At 35.7% G+C, this 21,632-nt stretch overlaps 1 protein-coding gene across 1 annotated transcript in view; it reads right to left on the reverse strand.

Moving 5' to 3' along the window:
• The window catches only part of TMPRSS15 (transmembrane serine protease 15), a 121,384-nt gene that overhangs the window by 30,588 nt on the left and 69,164 nt on the right, over window positions 1–21,632 (reverse strand). The window contains exons 16-19 of the mRNA XM_047100465.1: window positions 21,318–21,443; window positions 19,204–19,344; window positions 6,739–6,849; window positions 5,078–5,210 (exon numbers count right to left, since the gene is read on the reverse strand). Of these exons, the coding sequence (XP_046956421.1) occupies window positions 5,078–5,210; window positions 6,739–6,849; window positions 19,204–19,344; window positions 21,318–21,443 (511 nt within the window). The remainder of the gene's footprint in view (window positions 1–5,077; window positions 5,211–6,738; window positions 6,850–19,203; window positions 19,345–21,317; window positions 21,444–21,632) is intronic.

A 21,632-nucleotide genomic window follows, 5' to 3' on the forward strand; every position in this document is an offset into this window, starting at 1 on the left:
TACATATTACCATATCACATTTATAACATTTTGGTAATTATTTTTCAAGGTGGTTAGTTTCCTTTCTAGTCATGTGTATTTTATTTTATTGCACTTAAATATATGAATCTAAGAAGAGGTTGGTAATTTTCAGGAGACCACCAAAAGTGTTCATGACACACAAAAGAAGGTTATGAAAGCCTTCCCTAGAGTGCGGTTCTCAAACTTGGCATCAGAATCACCTGAAGGGCTGGTTCAAACACAGACTGCCGACACTACTCTGGACTTGCCTCTGCGCAGGACTCAGGTGGGGCTCCAGAATTTGCATTTCCGAGCTTGCATCCCAGGCTTTGCAGATGCTGCTATGCTAGTTTGATCTTAAAAACACACACGTGAAAGCCATGGACCTAAACCCTCCTGATTCCAAACATCTGGGAAAAAGACCAGGTGATTCTAACGTATAGTCAGGTTTGAGAGCTGCTGAGCCAGCCCTTGGATTACAAGTCACTGGTATGCTTGCTTTCAGTCCCTCGCCCATAGCAGACAGAATTTCCTAACCACTGTGCTTTTCATAACCTAGTAATATGAATCTTGGAAAGTTATAAATTTACTATGCATTGCTATAATTATTTTCTCTTTACCTATTTTTAGTTAATTCATTTCTAGTTTGAAATAGGAAGAACAGGGGCACCTTGGTGGCTCAGTCGGTTGAGCGTCCGACTTCAGCTAGATCATGATCTCATGGTTCGTGAGTTCGAGCCCCGCGTTAGGCTCTGTGCTGACAGCCTGGAGTCTGTTTCAGATTCTGGGTCTCCCTCTGTCTCTCCCCATTCCCCACTCACGCTCTGTCTCTCTCTCTCTCAAAAAAAGAATAAACATTAAAAAAAACAAAATAGGAAGAATATGAGAGTTACAGTTTGTATATCAGGCAAATGATGAACTTTTTAGGTTGGTCAATTAAACTAAGTAAAATAATTTTTTTCCCACCATCTTTCCCATAACCTGTCCTCCCCCTACCATCCCACCTAGGAAAATAGATAAGAATAAAAATAACAGAAAATAGTATTTAATTATTTCTGTATAAAGTTAGCAAATAAAAAGGAAATCATTTAAAGTAGAAAGTAGTAGTTACATTTTTTCTACTGATTCTCATATCTTATCTTTGTTGTTGCTTTATGTTAAGGCTTTTTCCACGTAGTTGAAAATTTGAGGACAATGACTGGAAATATGGGCAAGAACAGGAATATTTTTTGCCTACCAATTTTTAAAACTAATATGAAACACTGGTTCTATATTTTCTACGTTTCAGTTTTCTAAGACCCAGTGTTAAATTGTGGATACGAATTTGTGGTGGTACTTACACAGGATATGAAATCATTATGCTCTGTTTATTTGGAAGGCTTATTAAAACAATATTCCCTCCCCATCCCACCCCCAACATTTTCAAAACCCCTCTGAAATGGAAGACCTTGCAATAATTCCATTTCTTATTTTGGATTTGAGAATGAGAGGCTCAACATGAGGTTTCTGACATTTGAATTGAGGGCATCTTGCACAGGACTATTGTGGGATTTAAAAATTACCAGCAACTCCTCACAAGCAGGCTAAGAGGGGTATGTATAACCACCTCTATTTTAAGACATTAGCCTTTCCTAAATTCTGCAAAGCTGCACAGACCTGATGACTTCTAGTTTTTAATGGCTTAGTGGGGCAAGTCAACCACATAGTTCATTTATTGGGTTAGTAACGAGGTAGTGTGCTTTCCTAGGAAATGTTTTAAAAATCAATACTCTAAGTTTCTTTAACATTTATTCTTTCATCAGTGTAAAATGTTTTCTTTCATACTTTGATCAGAGACATGAAAGTGTTATTTAAAGTACTTTTTTACTTACGCATGCTATAAATGGCAGGGAATGAAAATGCTTCATTTAAAAGAAGGAAGGCTGATGAAATCCACCTCATATGATTTACTAGAATCTTTGGGGAATTGCATTTTGTACCCTATCTGCATAAATAATCTTGAGAGACCACAGTGCTTTTTTAATAAATTGACTCCTAAATTACTTTCCACTGTACCAAACACATCATTTTAAAGTCACTAAGTTTTCTTTCGGGTACCATGCGCCAGTCTAGACACATTCTCATTAAGGCTATAACTTTCGTTCAATTACTAGGGCACTGTGGAGACTATTTAATAAGTGCAGGCCCAAAGATTAAAGTCTTTGAAGAGATTACCTGACTCATTTCTGAAGAAAGCAAGTGCCTGACCTTCATCAAAAATATTGTATCTAAGGCAATGGGATGTACTGTTTGCTTTATACACACTAAAAAGTCTAGTTCTTTGTCCCTGTCTCCTGCTGGAAGGGCTGTGATTCATAGGAAATGAGGTCAGTGAACTAGACAGTAAAATCTGGCTGGGAGAAAAACATGTAAATAGATAGTATACAGTTGTGTGGAATTGGCTGTCATCCACTCAGCTCAAGTCATTTTCTAGAAAGTCTTCCTTGACATTCCCAAATTGAGTGGTTCTCTAATAGCATATTGCATTTATCACGTTATATTGTCATTATCTACTTACGTGCCGATCCCCAACATACCTGAAGTAAAAACCATGTTTTACTCATCCATGGAACAGACACAACATTGTTGCTAACGCTTCAATTTCTGATCCAGGAGTAATTAAAATAATACATTTATATTAACAACTGTTAAAAAGTAATAAGATACATGTTCCCTTTCCAACACATTCTCTCGTGCAATTGCAGGAATCAGTATTGTGCTATCCCTCAACATATTTCACTTAAATTTTAAAAACTTCTGTCAAAGAGGATGTTGATCCTTTGGTCTTTGTAAATGATTCATCTTGAACCCATATATCTCCCCGGAAACCATTTTAGTTAAGATTCACAACCAGAATGAAAACACACTCCTGTGTCTATAACCATATAATGATGCTTGGCTAGATGGTGAATTGGAACACAAGCTCCTGTGCATTGAGAGCTCCATCATCTAGATCATTTGGATTTGTCACTTGTGGAAATAAGGTCAAGTTACCAATCTCCTTAGCTTAATCTTTACTAAATTCCTGAGTCTATAAAAGTGTTCCTAAGAATTACTGACAACTTCAGTAGTGACAGCAAACAACTTCTTCGGGCCTCACCTGTATGAACTCACTGTTGAACTAAAATCGGAATTAAAGTAGGAATCTGGAATCAATGCCACTTACCCAGTGCTTTACTTGAAGTGGGAATAAATCAACAACTGTCAGTTTCAGTGTTCTGTTGAGTCTTCATCAAAAAACATTATTCCCTCTACAGCCTACCCTCCTCCAAGACCCCCTATGTCTCAAAGCCTCCCATTTTGAAAAAGTTTTTGTTAGAATACAGGCTATGATGTATTATAAAAACCATAATATATATAAAGTGCAGGAAGCTTCTGATTAATGAACATAAATCAAATTGATGATTATTTACATAATGGGCGACAAATCACATCCTCACTTTGCTTGTTGTAGGAATTGTCTTCCTGATGAGGCTGACATCACTTGAATGAGGCTTGAAACTGGGGAGTTCACAATCTTAATGACAGCATTTTAGGAGGTAAAGGGAGTTGAAAACTCTCAATTCAAACTGCAAAAAATTATGGGGTGTATCTGATACCCTGAGTAGGACCTCACTCATTTTCCTATGGTAAAATCTCGCTATGTGGTGGTTAGGTGCTAGCCTGGCATTAGTATACAATGTAACTCTCCCAGTCAACTAGAAATGAAACAGCTCTTACAGATTACACCAAGACCTAATCACTCATTAATGTTATTCTTGTGGAAAACATGTCTTGGGCTAAAAAAATAAACATTTTGAAATAAATTTTGAAAACCTGTGTATCGCATGAAGACTATATGATTATTAATCAACTAAGAAGGAGTCCCCTTATAAAGAAAGCACTCAATTACTTTTGATTTTGAGGAGCTAGGAATAGCTGGGATAATTGCCAAATGCTGAGGGTATGTGTGGATGTGGACTTAAATTATTTTTAATTTTATACAAAATTCCCCAGTTCAGGACAGAATAAAATGATAATGAGTTATAGTTGGGCAACTTTGGGCATTTAGATAGGTAGGTATTTCTATATTTATATGCACACATATATTTATATATAATGAATAATTTATTACTTCAAATGTTTATTTAGTACCTATATTTGGAGACAATGATAAGTTTGGGTGTTAGCAATGAAGTAATGGATAAAATAGGCATACTTCCTACATTTAGATTTTATAGTTTAATATGATAAAACAAAGTGGTAAATAATATAGTGCTACCAATTACCAAATAACCATGTGTAATCTAAAATGGTTAAATCTCCCAAATTGTGATTTGGTAAATCACAAATACGAATGGATCACAATGCTGAATTAGAGTCGACTATACTGTTTCTTTCTATTTTAAACCTCATTACTTTTGAGATTACGGGAAGGTAAAAAATGAAATTGTATATTTGATGCAACATGTTATGACAAACTGAAAGTATAATAAATTTTAGTTGAGTCATTGATATGGAATTATCATTTGCACTACAATTCTTGAAAAAGTCTTGAAACTTTGCATGTCTTTTCTCACAATAATTATACTGTTACAGATTTTCCAAAGGAACTATTGTAGAAATAGTTATAGCTCTTTGCTATAGAAAGATATAGCAAAAACATGTTCTCTAGGGACCTTTGTGATTAGTTATATATATTATGATATAGCATAAAATAGAATATTTTATTTTCTTAAAAATGATAGTCTATAGAAATTTAATGACATGAGAAATGCTCATGTGTAAATATGCTACAAAACAGAATAGTATACTATTTTGTATGATTTTATAATACAGTATTTCTATATACTTATATTTATATCATATTTATAAAAAGGATGTTAAGTGGTTATTTTTGAGTATAGCATTAATCAAGATTTTTATTTTCTTCTTTTTGCTAACATGTATTTTCTAAATTCATAACTTCCATAAATTTTAAATGTCTTAATAAACCCAGTTTCATACCAATAAGAAAGTTTGAGACTTGCTTAAAACAGAGCTGAGTAGAATTACTTACCCTAATCCCAGCAACTGACAGACATCATTTGAAATCTGTGTGGTCCAATTGTCAGCACAAGCTTCATGCCATGTGCTCAGGATTCTGAACTGCACCAAACCATTGTTGTTCCTGGTGCCATTGAAAAGACGCACTAAAGAAATTAGATCACACACAGGGTCATTTTGACCTAAGTTGTTAAAAGTAAATGATGGGTTGTAAACTACATGTGCAATGTTCTTAATGTTTAGAGTTTAGAGATTGTAATTTTTTTAAAGAGTGTGTTAGAGGGCGCCTGGGTGGCTCAGTCCATTGAGCGTCCGATTTCAGCTCAGGTAACGATCTCACAGTTCTAAGCTGGATCCCTGTGTAGGGCTCTCTGCTGTCAGTGCAGGGCTTGCTTCAAATCCTCTGTCCCCCCACTCCTGCTCTGTCCCTCCCCCACTCACGTGCACTCTCTCTCTCTCTCTCTCTCAAAAATGAATAAACATTTAAAAAAGAGGATGTTAGAAAGCTTAAGTTGAAAAATATAAATTTGATAGACTTTACATTGCTCTTTTCATATAACTACAAAAATGAAAAAGGCAGAGAGATATGGAAGTTTAGTGCATATCAAAATAGAAAATAAATGGAAAATAATATTTATTGTGAGGAGTATGTCTCACAAGCTTGGTCTCTTAAACAAGGAAAATTCAAGTTCATAGGCACTTTTTTCCTACTTCTTTCTCTAGAGGCTATTTTCTTTGGCCTTGTTCTTATGCTATTTGGTTTCCATCTCTTCCCCACCATCTTACAAGCATTTTGGATACAGTATAGATGCTATTAGTGGCTAGGTAGGGACTGGGCCAAGCTAAGCTAGTTTATCAAACAGGTAAAACATCAGAAACAATAGTTTTACCCACAACGAGTAAATTTCATGTTATTGTTTACATTTTTCCCCCTATTCTGAGAAAAGTAAGAGCGTTGTTAGAATTAGACAGACTTAGGTTGAAAATGCAACTCTAGCCCCTACTATGTATGTGATCTTTGACAACCACTTAACTTCTCCAAACCCGTTTTCTCATGGCTAAAAAGAGCTAATTCTTCTTATGTTAAGATTGTTTTGCAGCAATCAGATATAGTTCATGGCATGTAATAAGCAGCACTGAGTATCTGCTTAGAAATAAAAGCAAGATATAGTGAAAGTAGCCACAACTCATTATAGAGGTTCAGAAGCAGATGAGACTAAAGACTCAACTAAGCAGGAGGAGAAGTAGATACTGAAGAACCAAGAATGCAAAGGAGCAAGTGTAACATAGTTAGTTATAAGTAAACATGAGGGTGCCTCCATATGCAGGCAAAGGAGTATCATAGTCAATATGGGCGGTGCTAGAGGGCCTGGTGTGGGCCATTGTCTCCCAGTACTACTTTATGCTTTCTACCTGAATATGGGTTGTCCTAGACTTAAAGTTACTAAATGTAGTCAAATTTAAATAAATAAACTAACAATAAACAGGGGTCTGCTTGTTAATTTTTCTCCTAACCAGAGTGGCATCCAAGGTGCGGAAGTCACAAGGGGAATGATGATACACAAAAGGAACAAAACACGTCCTGATAAATACATTTCTGATCTTTCTTTTACATTTGGAGGATCCAAGTGTAGAGGCTAAAGTGATGAGTGTTTTCTTAAAATCAACACATACCGCAATGTGCTTCATCTGAGCCATCCTTACAGTGTAGATGACCGTCACAGAGATTCACCAGTGGAATACATTCTCCATTCTTACACTGAAAATGGTCTTCCTTGCAGGGCTCTATGGGGAAAGAATATTAACATATAGGATAAAAAGGTGACGAATAGATGATCCTGTAATATCCATCCCATTTCTGTCTCTTTACACATCAACCTTTTACTACAGTGCATTGTTGACCTCGATCTAATATCAAGTGAGACTATATACACTTAGTTGCTCAGAACGCCTCCACAATAGTAGTGTCAAAGCCAGAGATGTGGCTTGAGGAAAGGGTGGATAAAACCTTAGACATCTTCTTTATTTTTGTTTTAATTTTTCTTAATACTTCTTTATTTTTGAGAGAGAGAGAGAGAGAGAGAGAGAGAGAGAGAGAGAGAATGTGAGCAGGGGAGGAGCAGTGAGAGAAAGGGAGGCACGGAGTCTGAAGCAGGCTCCAGGCTCTGAGCTGTCAGCACAGAGCCCGACACGGGGCTCGAACTCACAAACTGTGAGATCATGACCTGAGCTGAAGTCAGACACTTAACCAACTGAGCCACCCAGGCACCCCTAGGCATCTTCTTTACAGCAGAGCACAGAGCAGTTCCAAGGGATGGCTGAGAGGTCTAGGATATACCCCTCCCTCATAAACTCTGTTAGTTTCTCTTCAATAAACTCCTCTACCTCACATAAATATTCAAGCCTCAACCTTTGGAATGTTACACAAGCATAGAAGATCTGTTGATTTTTCCCTCCAAATGATGCATCCAAACCTACATGATTTAAAAATGTGTGGGGCGCCTGGGTGGCTCAGTAGGTTAAGCATCTGACTTCAGCCAGGTCACGATCTCGCGGTCCGTGAGTTCGAGCCCTGCGTCGGGCTCTGGGCTGATGGCTCAGAGCCTGGAGCCTGCTTCTGATTCTGTGTCTCCCTCTCTCTCTGCCCCTCCCCCGTTCATGCTCTGTCTCTCTCTGTCTCGAAAATAAATACACGTTAAATTTTTTTTTTTTTTTAATGTGAAAGTTGCCTTTTGGTGGGACCAAAGTTGGATGAGGCTGGAAACTGAGTTCAATTAAATCATGAGTCAGGTGGGGAAAAGTAGTCACAAAGACATGGAAACTCTGCAATAACAGTCGTTTGAAAGGAACTTAAAGATGGGGCCCCAAACAAGAAAATCAGCATTGGAATTGGGAGAATATAATTGGCATGTGAAGAAATAGAAGGAAAATGAAGAAACTGGACAGGGAAGAAACTGAATGGATCTGCAGGCAGTTGGTGGTTTCCAGGATTTGGGTCATGCAAAAATAGGCCAACTGGAAATATTGTTTGAAGAAAGTGGTGCTGCTGTTTCCTGGACCTGTTTGTTTGATCTTGCAGGGTTTTGCCCTGGGTGACTCCTCATGTCACAGGGAGAGAGGGGTTTGCTCCCTCAATGTTTTGTAATTATGGCTTAGGAGGGATAGCTACATGGCAGTACTAGGACCCTGTTGAGGCCACATGGGATTTGACTTCCCTGAGAAGGGAGATATATAGTGGCTGGGTATGGAGAGGCTTAATGTTTCTTCCCCTACATTGTGTATGGATAAGCATAATGGGGAAGCAAAAGCACTTGATAAAATCAAGGAAGAGGGAAACCTGTATTTTGAAAGCTATTATGAATATTAATTATAAATGATTATATTATTTTCAAGGAGCCACAATTCATGTTAAAGTAGGTTCAAAACTGAATTGTACTAACCTCCATAGAGACTTTTTCAGTTTATGATGACCACATGTAATAGTACTTGAAAGGAATCATTCCTGTTGTTTTAGAATCTAGGTTGTAGCCCCAAATCTGAGAGTACTGATAAATATTGTTACACTCTAAATAGAAGTACTAAATATATCCATACTACACTTAATTAAAAAATAGATCAAAATTGGTCTAGCAACTATTAACACCCATCACCTATTTCCAGCTCTATTTTTATATAAAAGAAGATTAAAGTTTTTTTTCTAAAAGAAGACTGTGTAATGTCCTTGAAGAAGAGTGGGAGAAGGGAATATGGTGCCATCCAGCGCACCAGATGAGGAATGCTCCAAGGCAACCATTCATATTGAGTTGACTTAAAGGGAGAAGGCCATCCTATCACTTTCAGCCTGAAATTTTTGCAGCCTAAAGAATCGCAAGGACCAGTGTTTCCATGGGATTAACGCAGGGACTTTCAGATTTTTTTTTTTCCAACAGATGTGTGTTTCTGTGTGCTTGTGTGTGTGTAACTGAACACAATTATTTTGTTCTATTCTATTCTAAATTTTATTCTATTCCATTTTATTCCATTCCATAATAAGAAATGTTTATCGAAACCAAATAAATCGATTTCATGATCCACTTTTTGAAAACAATCAGACTAAACTGAAGTATAGTGAATGACTTCACAGAAGACTATGACTTTAGTTTCTTAAGGTTTGTGGGCATATAACTGTATAATTAAAGACCTGTGTTCTCTTCCTATGTAATGAATTCAAAGTCAGAAAGTTAGACTGGAGCATCTCTTGATGGTAATTAGGGGCCAGGAGAGAGAGTGGCAGTGGAAAGAACCTACATTTTCTCCATGCGAGAAAAGTGTGTTAAGTTTTTTTTTGTTTTTTTTTTTTTTAATCAGTGGACACTGGACAATGTAATGGAGGGACAGCTGCCTTACAGGACAAGCAGGCTCAACACAAAGAAGTGGAATGATGGAATCTGAGGTGGGTTAGGAGCTCAGCAGGGCTAGAGATTGGCTAGGAAGAGTACCACCCATACCTACAGTGCAGTAGGCCTGGGGAAGGGGGGTGGGAGAGGAATGCTCCGAAGAACTCACAGTTCTGTTCTACAAAAGAGCTAGCTAGCATTTGGCCAGGAGCCACTGTAGGCCAAAAGAAAAATACAGTGATCGTAGATTTTTCTTGCTTGCCTTTCCTCTGATGCTACAGCTATAGGAAAATGGAAGGGAAAGAAAGTGAAAAATGAGTCAAAGGCAATATTTCTACCTCCTCTACCTTAAGTTATTAGGTTAGGTTATTAGTTTACAGAGTTGGGAGGTAAAAGAAACTTTGAACTAGATGATATTAAAGTTTGGATGCTGTATTTGACAGTACATCTTAATATCTAAAAGTGAATCTTAATTAACCAGTTAAGAAAATTTAACACCTAAAATAACTGGAAAAGTGAAGAGATCTGTCTGAAATATCCAGGGGCCAAAAGAGAGATTTGAAATAAAGTAGGTGGAGAAAAAGAAAACGTTTTCTGTTTACACTCTTGTTAAATCCATTCTTTAAATTGAATATACAATTTACTAGCTACAATGTCTATATGCTTTGTTTGTTCATCTTTACATGCCCAGGGCTTGATCCAGTGCCTGGCACATCTGATAAAGTGAATTAATTTATGTCAAATGAGTGATATGCCTCAAAGATCAGTATGAACCCCAGTAATAGAGTTGACACAATATAAAGCAATCTTTAAAAGTGCAATTTAAAAAATACATTTTTAAAGTGAGCAGTTGATCTTCTAATGGTAACTCTATTGAAATGTAAAATAGGAATTGATTCCATGAATTACCAAGATAAAATATACTTGTTTGTTTTTGAATGGTGGCTAAAACATAAGCTCTGGAATCTTATGACCTTGGTTTGATCCGCAGTGTAGCTATTTTCTTTATGTTTATTTTTAACTTTGAGCAAATAAGTTAATCTTTCTGAACCTTAGTTTCTTTGACTGTCCAATGGGAATAAACAATATTATGTCTTAGGTATGTTATGAGATTCAGTTAAAAAAAAAAGAAATTTAGTATACCAATATGAATATATTGAATGCTCAAGGAATAATATTAACAGCAAAAAGAGTAACACTTAGAAAGCATCCCTTTCACTAACTTTCAGATAACCATATAAACAACAAGAAATCATACCTACTCTCTTTCTCTGGGTATCTTAAAACAACAATTGGAGCTGTTTGTACTTTGTTTTGAACTTTGAAGAATTCTATACTTTGCAACCCAAATCTAAGTTCCATTAATAAGAAATATTTTAAGGAAGACATGGCTGGTCTAGTTGTTTCTGTAAATCTTTACCCCATGAGAGAAGTACGTTACATATATCAACCATAATACTATTAAGGATGTTCTTGTAAATGTAATTATCAATTTGTTTCACAAACACGTATTTTTTAACCAGATTAGTGAGATGATAAATGGGTGAAGACAATTATATATTCTACAAGCAAGCATTAATATTTTAACTGACTTTATATTTTATCTCTCTACTATTGATTTTCCTTTACAAAGCAGGAAGGCTTAAAACTATGTATACATGTGTTTGTATTTGTATATTCTATTTTAAATCTATGCTTTGATACATATTATATTTATTTAAAAAGTTGATAGCCTAATTACATATCCCTTATTAAATACCTTAATATAGAAGGGTAGTCAGCATGAGTTATTTTAAAATTATCTCATTACTTTGTTTTCATAGCTTATTAAAATCATTATGTAAAAATTGAGTTCTCAATAGCAATAATTTATTTCACAGATAAGTTTATTGATAATTTTACTCTTTTACTAGGGTAGTCAGGCTACATTCAATTGGAAAAGCACATGTTTGCCAAATGGAAATATAAATTTCTGAATGAAAATATGAGTGAATACATGCATAGAGATCTGAAATTGTAATTTATTTTTGTGCTGTAGCCTGAAGCTGTTAGGGTTATACCCTGTAAATCCAAAAAACTAACTTCTTTCTGTAAAATGGATGCATTGAATGAAAAAATACTGAATGGGACAAAATGATGTATTGTTGCTGACCTAAGTAGAAATTATAAATTCTGAAGAAAGTTGTGAATAAACTCCTTCAAAATTTTCCTTACATGCATGAACTGGATTCTGATTCTTTGCCACATATAACAGTTCAGCTTCATTAAGAAGTCTTTAGTCCCAGAGTGTAACTCTCTGTGGCCTCTGAAATCTTACATCTGATCATTTTATGCCCATAGAGAGAGAGGGAAAAAGAAATATTGCTAAGAATTGAATTTTCCCATCTTCTTTTTATGAAGTCTCCAGTAGCCCTGCCTCGTTTAGTCAACATATGCTTGGCTTTAAATGGAACTGAATTGATCTCTAAGGCACATGCCACACAATCTGGGGAGGGCTCTAAACCCCTAAATGTAATCAGCTGCCGCTTCCACAGTTGCCTGATAAGCACTATTGAATTCCGAATTAAGACTCTGAGTATGAGAAAAGAGCAATAAGGGGACGTTTATGGGAGACACATCTTAATAAATCTATATTTCATATGCTCTAGTTTAATTTACAGGGAAATGTTAAAAATAGGATAAGGAAAAGAGATAAAAAAATGTGTTATACAATTGTTTTATATTTCAGTTGAATGCATTGGAAGGTGCCCTTAAAATATCACACAAGATAAATGAAGTACATAAATGCTGAAAATTTGTGATATCCCTTTCATACTCCTTTCTAAAATGATCACCAAAGCAGGGCACCATATAAACAGATAAGTGTGCTCGAGCTCTCTTTCCATTATCAGCTTGATTATCTTCCACTGCCAATTCCCTGTTTCTATAATTGCTTTTCAGTCTTTTGGTGTAAAAATCTCTCTGGGAGACTGTGCTGATGACGATTCATTCACTCCATTTTCTACTCCCCAACAGCATCTGTCCTGTGTCCAGGAGGGATGAGAAATCACATTCCCAGCATATTCACCACACAGTGATGGTCATGGAAGATTCCATTCTAGCAACGATTGGGAATTCTCTCTAAATGATTTATTTCTTAAATATCATAATCACAGTAACTGAAATCTAGTGAATGGGCAACTATGAATAACCCCTTCACCAAAAACTTGGTATCTGTTTTGTGTTGAAAGTAACAGATTGTGCTCTTTAGGCTTTTATCTTGAATAGGATTACTTGTAATATTTTTCAAAATCCTAGGTGTTATATTTATCTCACTATACAAATCTAATAAAAACCAGTAACTAATATTGTTGTTGGAAGAGATTTGTTGCCATATTCCTTTTCATAATCTATTCTCTTTCCACTTTTCTCCTCTCTTAAATGTTTTTTAAAAGACCTACATTTGTCTAAAATTTTGTTGCAAGATGATTTCTTTTTGCAGACGGTGGAATGCCCAGTAATTATTCTAATTGTTTGGAGACATGAAAAAAATCCATTTCCTTATTGATAGAGTTGTTAGTTATTTTATCTCATGAATTCAGTTGGTTTTACAGTTCATCTCCGTTTCTTTAAAAATATACGTTTTATAGGGGCGCCTGGGTGGCGCAGTCGTTAAGCGTCCGACTTCAGCCAGGTCACGATCTCGCGGTCCGTGAGTTCAAGCCCCGCGTCAGGCTCTGGGCTGATGGCTCAGAGCCTGGAGTCTGTTTCCGATTCTGTGTCTCCCTCTCTCTCTGCCCCTCCCCCGTTCATGCTCTGTCTCTCTCTCTGTCCCAAAAATAAATAAACGTTGAAAAAAAAATTTAAAAAAAATATACGTTTTATTTATTTATTTATTTATTTATTTATTTATTTATTTACTGATTTATTTTCTTTCCGTTTCTAAGACTTTGGCATTTTTAGATTCCACCTATGCAATATGCTGTAGTATTTGTCTTCCTCTGACTTATTTTATTTAGCACAATGCCTTCAAGGTTTATCCATGTTGTCACAAATGACAGGATTTCCTTCCTTCTCATGGATAAATAATATTCCACTGAATATAATCTACCACATCACCTTTATCCATGTATCTGTAGATTGGCACTGAGGTTGTTTCTATCCTGAGGCTATCGGAAATAATGTTGCAATGAACGTGGAAGTACAGATATGTCTTTGAGATTCTGATTTCATTTCTTTTTCATTCTTACCCAAAAGTGGGATTGCTGGATTTCATGATAGCTTTTTTTTGTTCTTTTTCTTTTTCTTTTTTTTTTTTTTTTGGAGAGAGAGTGAGCACAGGAGAGGCAGATGAAAAGGGAGAGAGAGAATCTTAAGCAGATTCCATGTCCAGAGCCAACTCGGGGTTAGATCTTCACACACATAAGATCACGACCTGAACTGAAATCAAGAGTTGGTTGCTTCACCAAACAAGCCACCCAGGCACCCCTGGGTTATATGGTAATTCTGTTTATTTTTTTTAATTTTTTTGGAAGTTCTATTTTTAAGTTTTGGTGGAAACTTCATGTTTTCCACAGTGACTAAACCAATTTTCTTCTCATCAGTAGTATACAAGGGTTCCCTTTACCTCACATCCTCACCAGCACTTGGTTATTTATTACTTGTCTTTTGAATAATAGCCATTTTAACAGGTGTGAGTTGACAGCTCATTGTAGTTTGATTTGCATTGCACTGATAGTGAATGATGTTGAGCATCTTTTCATGTACCTATTGGGCATTTCTATATCATTTTTTGGAAAAAAATGTTTGTTCTGCTCTTCTCCTCTTTTTCTGAAATTCAGATTGTGTGTTTTTTTTATTAAGTTTTTAATTTTAATTGCAGTATAGTCAACACACAGTGTTTTGTTAGTTCAGTGTTGTGTTAGTTTCAGGTGTACATTATAATGATTCAAAAAAATATAATACTTTTTTCATAAGTTCTTTCCATGACATCATTCTTGGAAAAAATTTGGGAGGCTCTCTTCTCCAGCAGAGTAGTTACTGGGTGTTTTCTTGCACTATTTTAAGATACTTTGAAGAATTGAGCACTTAATTCTTTTGCATTCAAATATAGATGATATTGATGCTTATACATTTAATTATCCACAAATCTTAGAAATATAACCATATCGTTTTTAAGTATCATCATGAAATGAGTAATATATTGTTGAGAGTGCTGCTATAAACATTGGGGTACAAGTGCCCCTATGCATCAGTACTCTTGTATCCCTTGGGTAAATTCCTAGCAGTGCTATTGCTGGGTGATAGGGTAGGTCTATTTTTCATTTTTTGAGGAACCTCCACACTGTTTTCCAGAGTGGCTGCACCAGTTTGCATTCCCACCAACAGTGCAAGAGGGTTCCCGTTTCTCCACATCCTCTCCAGCATCTATAGTCTCCTGATTTGTTCATTTTAGCCACTCTGACCAGATGGATGAAGAAGATGTGGTTTCTATATACAATGGAATACTACTTGGCAATGAGAAAGAACGAAATATGGCCTTTTGTAGCAACGTGTATGGAACTGGAGAGTCTTATGCTAAGTGAAATAAGCCATACAGAGAAAGACAGATACCATATGGTTTCACTCTTACGTGGATCCTGAGAAACTTAACAGAAACCCATGGGGGAGGGGAAGGAAAAAAAAAAAAAAAAAGGACGTTAGAGTGGGAGAGAGCCAAAGCATAAGAGACTGTTAAAAACTGAGAACAAACTGAGGGTTGATGGGGCGGTGGGAGGGAGTGGAGGGTGAGTGATGGGTATTGAGGAGGGCGCCTTATGGGATGAGCACTGGGTGTTGTATGGAAACCAATTTAACAATAAACTTCATATATTGAAAAAAAAGAAATGAGTAATATATGAGGCTGATCTGATTTTTAACACATTTGAAAAATGATTATATTTATTTTGCTTAGAAATTTGCCAAAAAATTTTCCTCTTGAATTTAAAAATGTAAATAGATGGGGCGCCTGGGTGGCGCAGTCAGTTAAGCATCCGACTTCAGCCAGGTCACGATCTCGCGGTCCGTGAGTTCGAGCCCCGCGTCGGGCTCTGGCCGGATGGCTCGGAGCCTGGAGCCTGTTTCCGATTCTGTGTCTCCCTCTCTCTCTGCCCCTCCCCCGTTCATGCTCTGTCTCTCTCTGTCCCAAAAATAAATAAACGTTGAAAAAAAAAATTTAAAAAAAATAAAAATATAAATAGGAAATTTTATAATACTAATTACTGCTTATTAATATTTTACAGACAGCAGTAAGACTTTGTGATTTTTAGTCATTTAATCAGATCCAAAAGTTTTTTTCCCTTTATAGCTTCCCCTATTAGTTTCAACTGGTTCTTTCCCTTTGGGAATGTTCATTATTTTTAAATTGTAGCTTGGTGTTTTTTCCTGAATCCTCATTCTAGACTTTCACATCTTTCCAACTTTTTATATATTGTTTTTGCATTCTTTTTTATTTAAAAAAATATGTTTGTTAGAGAGAGAGAGAGAGAGAGAGAGAGAGAAAGAGAGACAGAGAGAGGGGGAGGCACAGAAACCAAAGCAGGCTCCAGGCTCTGAGCTGTCAGTACAGAGCCTGACCAAATGGCAAGATTATTACCTCAGCTGAAGTCAGACGCTTAACTCACTAAGCCACCCAGGCACCCCTGTTTTTGTATTCTTGATCACGCTTTTGTGCAGCAATTATTTGTGGAAATGTGGATATTTTGGTGCTAGAGTATTTGAATTGGTATGCAAGCAACCAAAAAACTGTGCCTTTTACACCATTAACAAAGACTTCTAATCAAACCAGAAAAAAGAATTTGGTTGTGCTAGAGTTTAAACAGGAAATTCCTCTGCCTCAAATAGAAATGGTTTTCCAAATATCTTAAGGGGCAACTAATTTGTAATATCATTTTTGGGGGGCAGTGTTCAGCAAGATATTAGGAGCTAAAATTAAATATTAATATTTTGTAAAAAATTACAAGTCATAATTTTAGGTATAAAAATAATGTTGAAACCATTTTGTGTCTTCTACTATTAGCTAAAGTTCTTTATTATATCATTTGCTTTCTATTAACAGTAAGAACCAATTAGGTTTTATCAATAATACACATTCAAAGTCTTTTTTACCTTAGAAAGACTAAATATTATATACCAAAATTTCCTTATCCATGTCCATTATTCATCTACACTTTAAAAGTATCATCAGAAAGTCAAACTATTAACCTAAGTTAAATCAAATGTTGGATTAAATTAAAATATTAGGTTCACTCACAAACAGAAAAAAACTGGAATAAAATACTGGCAGACAAATATAGTTACCATAGTAAAATCAATAACAACAGAATTATCAGAGAACAGAATTAGTAGCTTAATTCAAAATGATGGTCTCTTTTCATAATTTGGCTACTGTTGATAATGCTGCTATAAACATTGGACACAAATGTCCATTGATTGATGAATGGATAAAGAGGATGTGGTACACACACACACACACACACATATACACACACTGGAATATTACTCAGCTATAAAAAAGAATGAAATCTTGCCATTTGCAGTGATGTGGATGGAGCTAGAGACTATTGTATTAAGTGAAATAATTCAATCAGAGAAAGACAAATACTATATGATTTCACTCATATATGGAAGTTAAGAAACAAAACAAATGAACATGCGGGAAAAAAGAGAGAGAGAGGCAAACCATAAAACAGACTCTTAACTATAGAAAACAAGCTAAGGATTGCTGGAGGGGAGGTGAGTGGGGGGATGGGTTAAATAAGTGATAGGGAATAAGGAGGGCACTTGTGATGAGTACCATGTGTTGTACGTAAGTGGGGAATTACTAAATTCTACATCGGAAACTAATATTATGTTGTATTTTAAATAAATAAATCATTGGAATTTAAATAAAAATCTGAAGCTAAACAAACAAAAAATAAGACAAAATGCTAGTCTCAAAATTGCCTTAATATTTTTCAAACAGTGATATGATTCTTTACTAAGTTAGTTCCTTATTATATGTATGTATATATCATACAAATATATATGTCATAAAAATATATATTTATAAATGTATACTTACATAAATATATAATATCTATTGCTATTTTTTTTTAAATTTTTTTTTTTAACGTTTATTTATTTTTGGGACAGAGAGAGACAGAGCATGAACGGGGGAGGGGCAGAGAGAGAGGGAGACACAGAATCGGAAACAGGCTCCAGGCTCTGAGCCATCAGCCCAGAGCCTGACGCGGGGCTCGAACTCACCCACCGCGAGATCGTGACCTGGCTGAAGTCGGACGCTTAACCGACTGCGCCACCCAGGCGCCCCATCTATTGCTATTTTCATGTCACTATATTTTCTTTTTTACTCCTCTGAAAAATAATTATAAGTATGACTTTAAAATAGTCTTAATTTATAAAATAAAAATAATTTAAATCCTGTCATTTTCTCCATTTTCTCCTTTGTCATGGACTGTATTTTAAGATAAAAATCTAATTTTCAGTAGATCTCAAACTCTTTATTCCCATCGTTTTATATTACATATTTATCATAGGTTGAAAATATTCAAATCGCACTGCAAATATTCAATTCACTAATTGAATATTTTGATTGATGCATGTCACTGTTGCTTACAAGTCACAAGTCGCTGTGTCTAAAACCAGTCACAAAATCCAGAAGGGCAGGTCAGTTGATTGGGCTACCACTCACCCCTACCTAAGTAGGTTGGCTAATAATTGATGTGGCTTATTTTCATGGCAGGTTGGTAGACAAGATACAGATCAACTTTGCAGTAAATCTGAAAGCATTCAACTTTCAGAGATGCAGTCAAAGGTTTAGGCCAGTTGTAAGTGGAGGAACAGATATTTGCACAGCTGGGTCTGAGATTAGATAACAAGCCAGATGAGGATCAGTGCCTTGACCCCTACCTCTTTTCTAGACATTATGGTCAAAGACAAACTGACCACAATCTCCTATGGAAAGGAAACATAGATAAAGGAAATGACATATATTCTGTGTTCCTGACATATTATCCCCTTGGAGAGGACCACAGAGTTGTGGGCAGGGGTATAAGAAAAATCACACTCCAAGGGGAGCCGAGCCGCAAGTGATCACAAATTCACTATAAATTGTCAAATGCAAAGAGTTATACCATATCCTCTATCTGTGCTTATAGAGATACAGATACATGATAAGCAGGCAGGCAATTTTGTTTTGGCCTGCTGATTATGTTATGGTCTAATAAAAAATGTAGGATTAGAAGATTATACATGCCAGTAATATCAGCATCAAATTCCTTCATCCTTCACGGCAGCAGCTTTACACTGGTTTGTATTTAAGAAGTTAGTGATGTTAATTTTTTAATTGGATGTTGTTGGAATCCAAACAGCTCACTTGCCTGACTCCCTGCTGTTCTCTGAAAATGCTTTTGGCAAATGACATGACAGATAATCCTCCTTCCTCATAGTCCCAAGTACCCTGCTTTTAACATTTAAAATGGCCCTCTTCAGTGAACAAAATTCACGACTCTACACCCCAGAGAAGTACAAGTAGGTCTGCTGAAAATATGGATTCTTTCTTTGAACCGACTTAAGCAGCAGTTATACAGATGTAAAGGCAGGAAGAAAATCTCTGATAAAATGAAGACAGATGAGTGTATTTGAATGCAAACAATGAAGTCGTATTTAGGCTTTAAAATACTGTCTGGTTGTATCGTTTTGCTCCAAAAGTTACAATTCAACATGTAACCCTAAGTGCACATACCTGGAATCCCCAGGTAGTAGCCAGTAGTGAAGTTTGCTTTAAATCCCCCTTTTGCCAACAGATCGTCAGTGATGAAAAGCACAGTCATTCTACTGGTGGTTGAGAACACATCCTTTACTGGACCAGGCCCTGTGTACACAGCTGCTCCAAATGAAAACAAGATAATTATTGAGGGGATTCTTTGAATCTAGAAGAAAATAGACTCGTTTCTGTCAGTTCCACCTTCTAGATGTATGCTACATGCAGCGTAGCTTGCTTGGGAAGCGACCACATATAAATAACTATGCTTTTTTTTAGATTTTGGACACTGCTTCTAGGAAAGCCAACTTCTCTATTGATCTTTTCCACTATTGCTGTGGCTCTATAATTTAATGATGAATTATTTATATTATCTGGCTTAGCACCACTACTATTCAAAGCTCATGTTATCCCAGAAGAAATGATTATATGTCTGTTTTAAAGACCTTTAGAAAATAATGGAGATTATAGCTTCCCTTAGTAAATTTTTGTCCAAATTTATTTGGTTTTCTTTTGTGTGTGTGAGTTGAATCATTAAACTAAGCTGAAGGATTGGATTAATTAGAGACAGATAATATAAACCTAAGTTATGTTTTCAAAATGTTTCCCACTAACCCCTGGGCTATGGGGGTTTCACAAATAATGAAATACTCTCTACTACACAATAAAGACTTAAGTTAATTAAAAATACGTTCATATTATTAGATATTTTATGTATTAGAATCCCCTAAAGTGATTGTTTCAAAACAGCTTCTTGCCTAAAATTTTGAAAATTATGATTCTGGGATCCTCTGGAATTCTTATTTACCTTTCAATAATTAATGTAAATATTAAGAGGTGAAATGACAAAAAATAATTTTTCTTAGATCATAAGAACACTGAAATTTTCATTAGAGGGGCAATATAACCTAAACATGGGAAAATAACTCAAAATGTGTTCATAACTATGTATATAAAAATCAAATTTGAAGTTCCTCAGTTCTTATTAGCACTAGCCTCCCAGCCCCACCCCTCCCAGCCCTCTACTTTCATTGTTGATACGTTCTTTGTGTGGCTCTCAAAATCTTCTAGGAAGCCTGTACGTTAGAACTTTGTGGGATTTTGCTGAAGAACCCTGTGTAAGCAGCAATGGATTAGTATTGCTGGGAACCCTCCCCACCACCCTGCACCTTTACTGTAGAGAAAGTTCCCTCTGGTCTTCTCCGTTGGTTGCAGTGTTCATGTGATTGCACCCTGATTGCATAGTTACCTGGTCAGACTTTGTAGGAAATGATTAATATCAGTCCAAAGCACAGTCAGATAAAACACTTTTACTTGTGAAGTGTGTTGTTTCATGCATTCCAGTTGACTCTATAAGCATTTTCGTAATTTAATATATCACTTATCAAGAGACAGTTTCTTAAAATATTGGTAGTAGTTAAGTAAGATAATAGCTATCACATTTGACTGATAGATTTTTATTATGTTACCATATATTTTATGACCTATGTACCAGAATTCCTCTAGAATAGTACACTTTCTCCCATGTTTATTAAAAAAAATAGTAATCAGTAGAAGTTAGGGAAAAATCAACTTTGATCAATATTCGAATAATTTTCAGATACTTATATAGAAGCAGCTGGTACTAGAGACACAATCAGAGTAATAATGAAATGTAAATAAAAAATCATAAAACATTTTTGCATAAAAAACACAATTTGTTCCTTTAGTTTGAAGTGAAACAAAACTGGATTTAATAGCTACTTTTGGAAATATGATGTATACATAATGCATATTAAACTGAGTAATGCATGTTTTTAGCTCTTAGTCTCCAAGGTATAATGCTCACTGTAGTGAATTAATATAGCTGGTAGAAACTACTCATGCAAAAATATTAATTCTGGTTTGCCAAGAATGCTCAAGAAGAATATTACTCTCTCATTATTGCAAACACTCTCATTTTGGAAGCTCCACATAAAATTTGACATGTTACTCTGCTGTTGTAATGTCATTTTGCTTGTTGTAAAAGACTGATTATTTTTATTGGGAAATGCTTTCTCTATCATTCCAACGTCTTGAGCCATACAACCTTCACAATACTTAAATTGCAGACTTACCTAAGAGCAAAGAATCATCTCCTCTACCATCTCTGATTTCCACTACGTCTGCAATATTTTCTAAGTCAAATTCTTGAAAATGAAGTTGTATATTCTTTCCCTGTTGTGCATTTAAATTCCAAATACCTTAAAAGTAAAACATGACAACACAGTTTAGAACACACTTCTTTTGATTTCCCTCAAAAGCTTTATTCCCTTGAGAATTTCAAATTTCTCTGAACTTTCGTATATTAGGTAAATATCATGTCCCTCCACAGCACCCTGCCTTTCCTTTTATTGTTACACTACCTTAGGTATTTTGTAAAGCCTAATAAT

Source organism: Lynx rufus, unplaced genomic scaffold (assembly GCF_022079265.1).
Source record: "Lynx rufus isolate CCGP_SWC_20201006 ecotype Redwood Valley unplaced genomic scaffold, mLynRuf1.p SCAF_5, whole genome shotgun sequence".
NCBI lineage: Eukaryota > Metazoa > Chordata > Mammalia > Carnivora > Felidae > Lynx > Lynx rufus.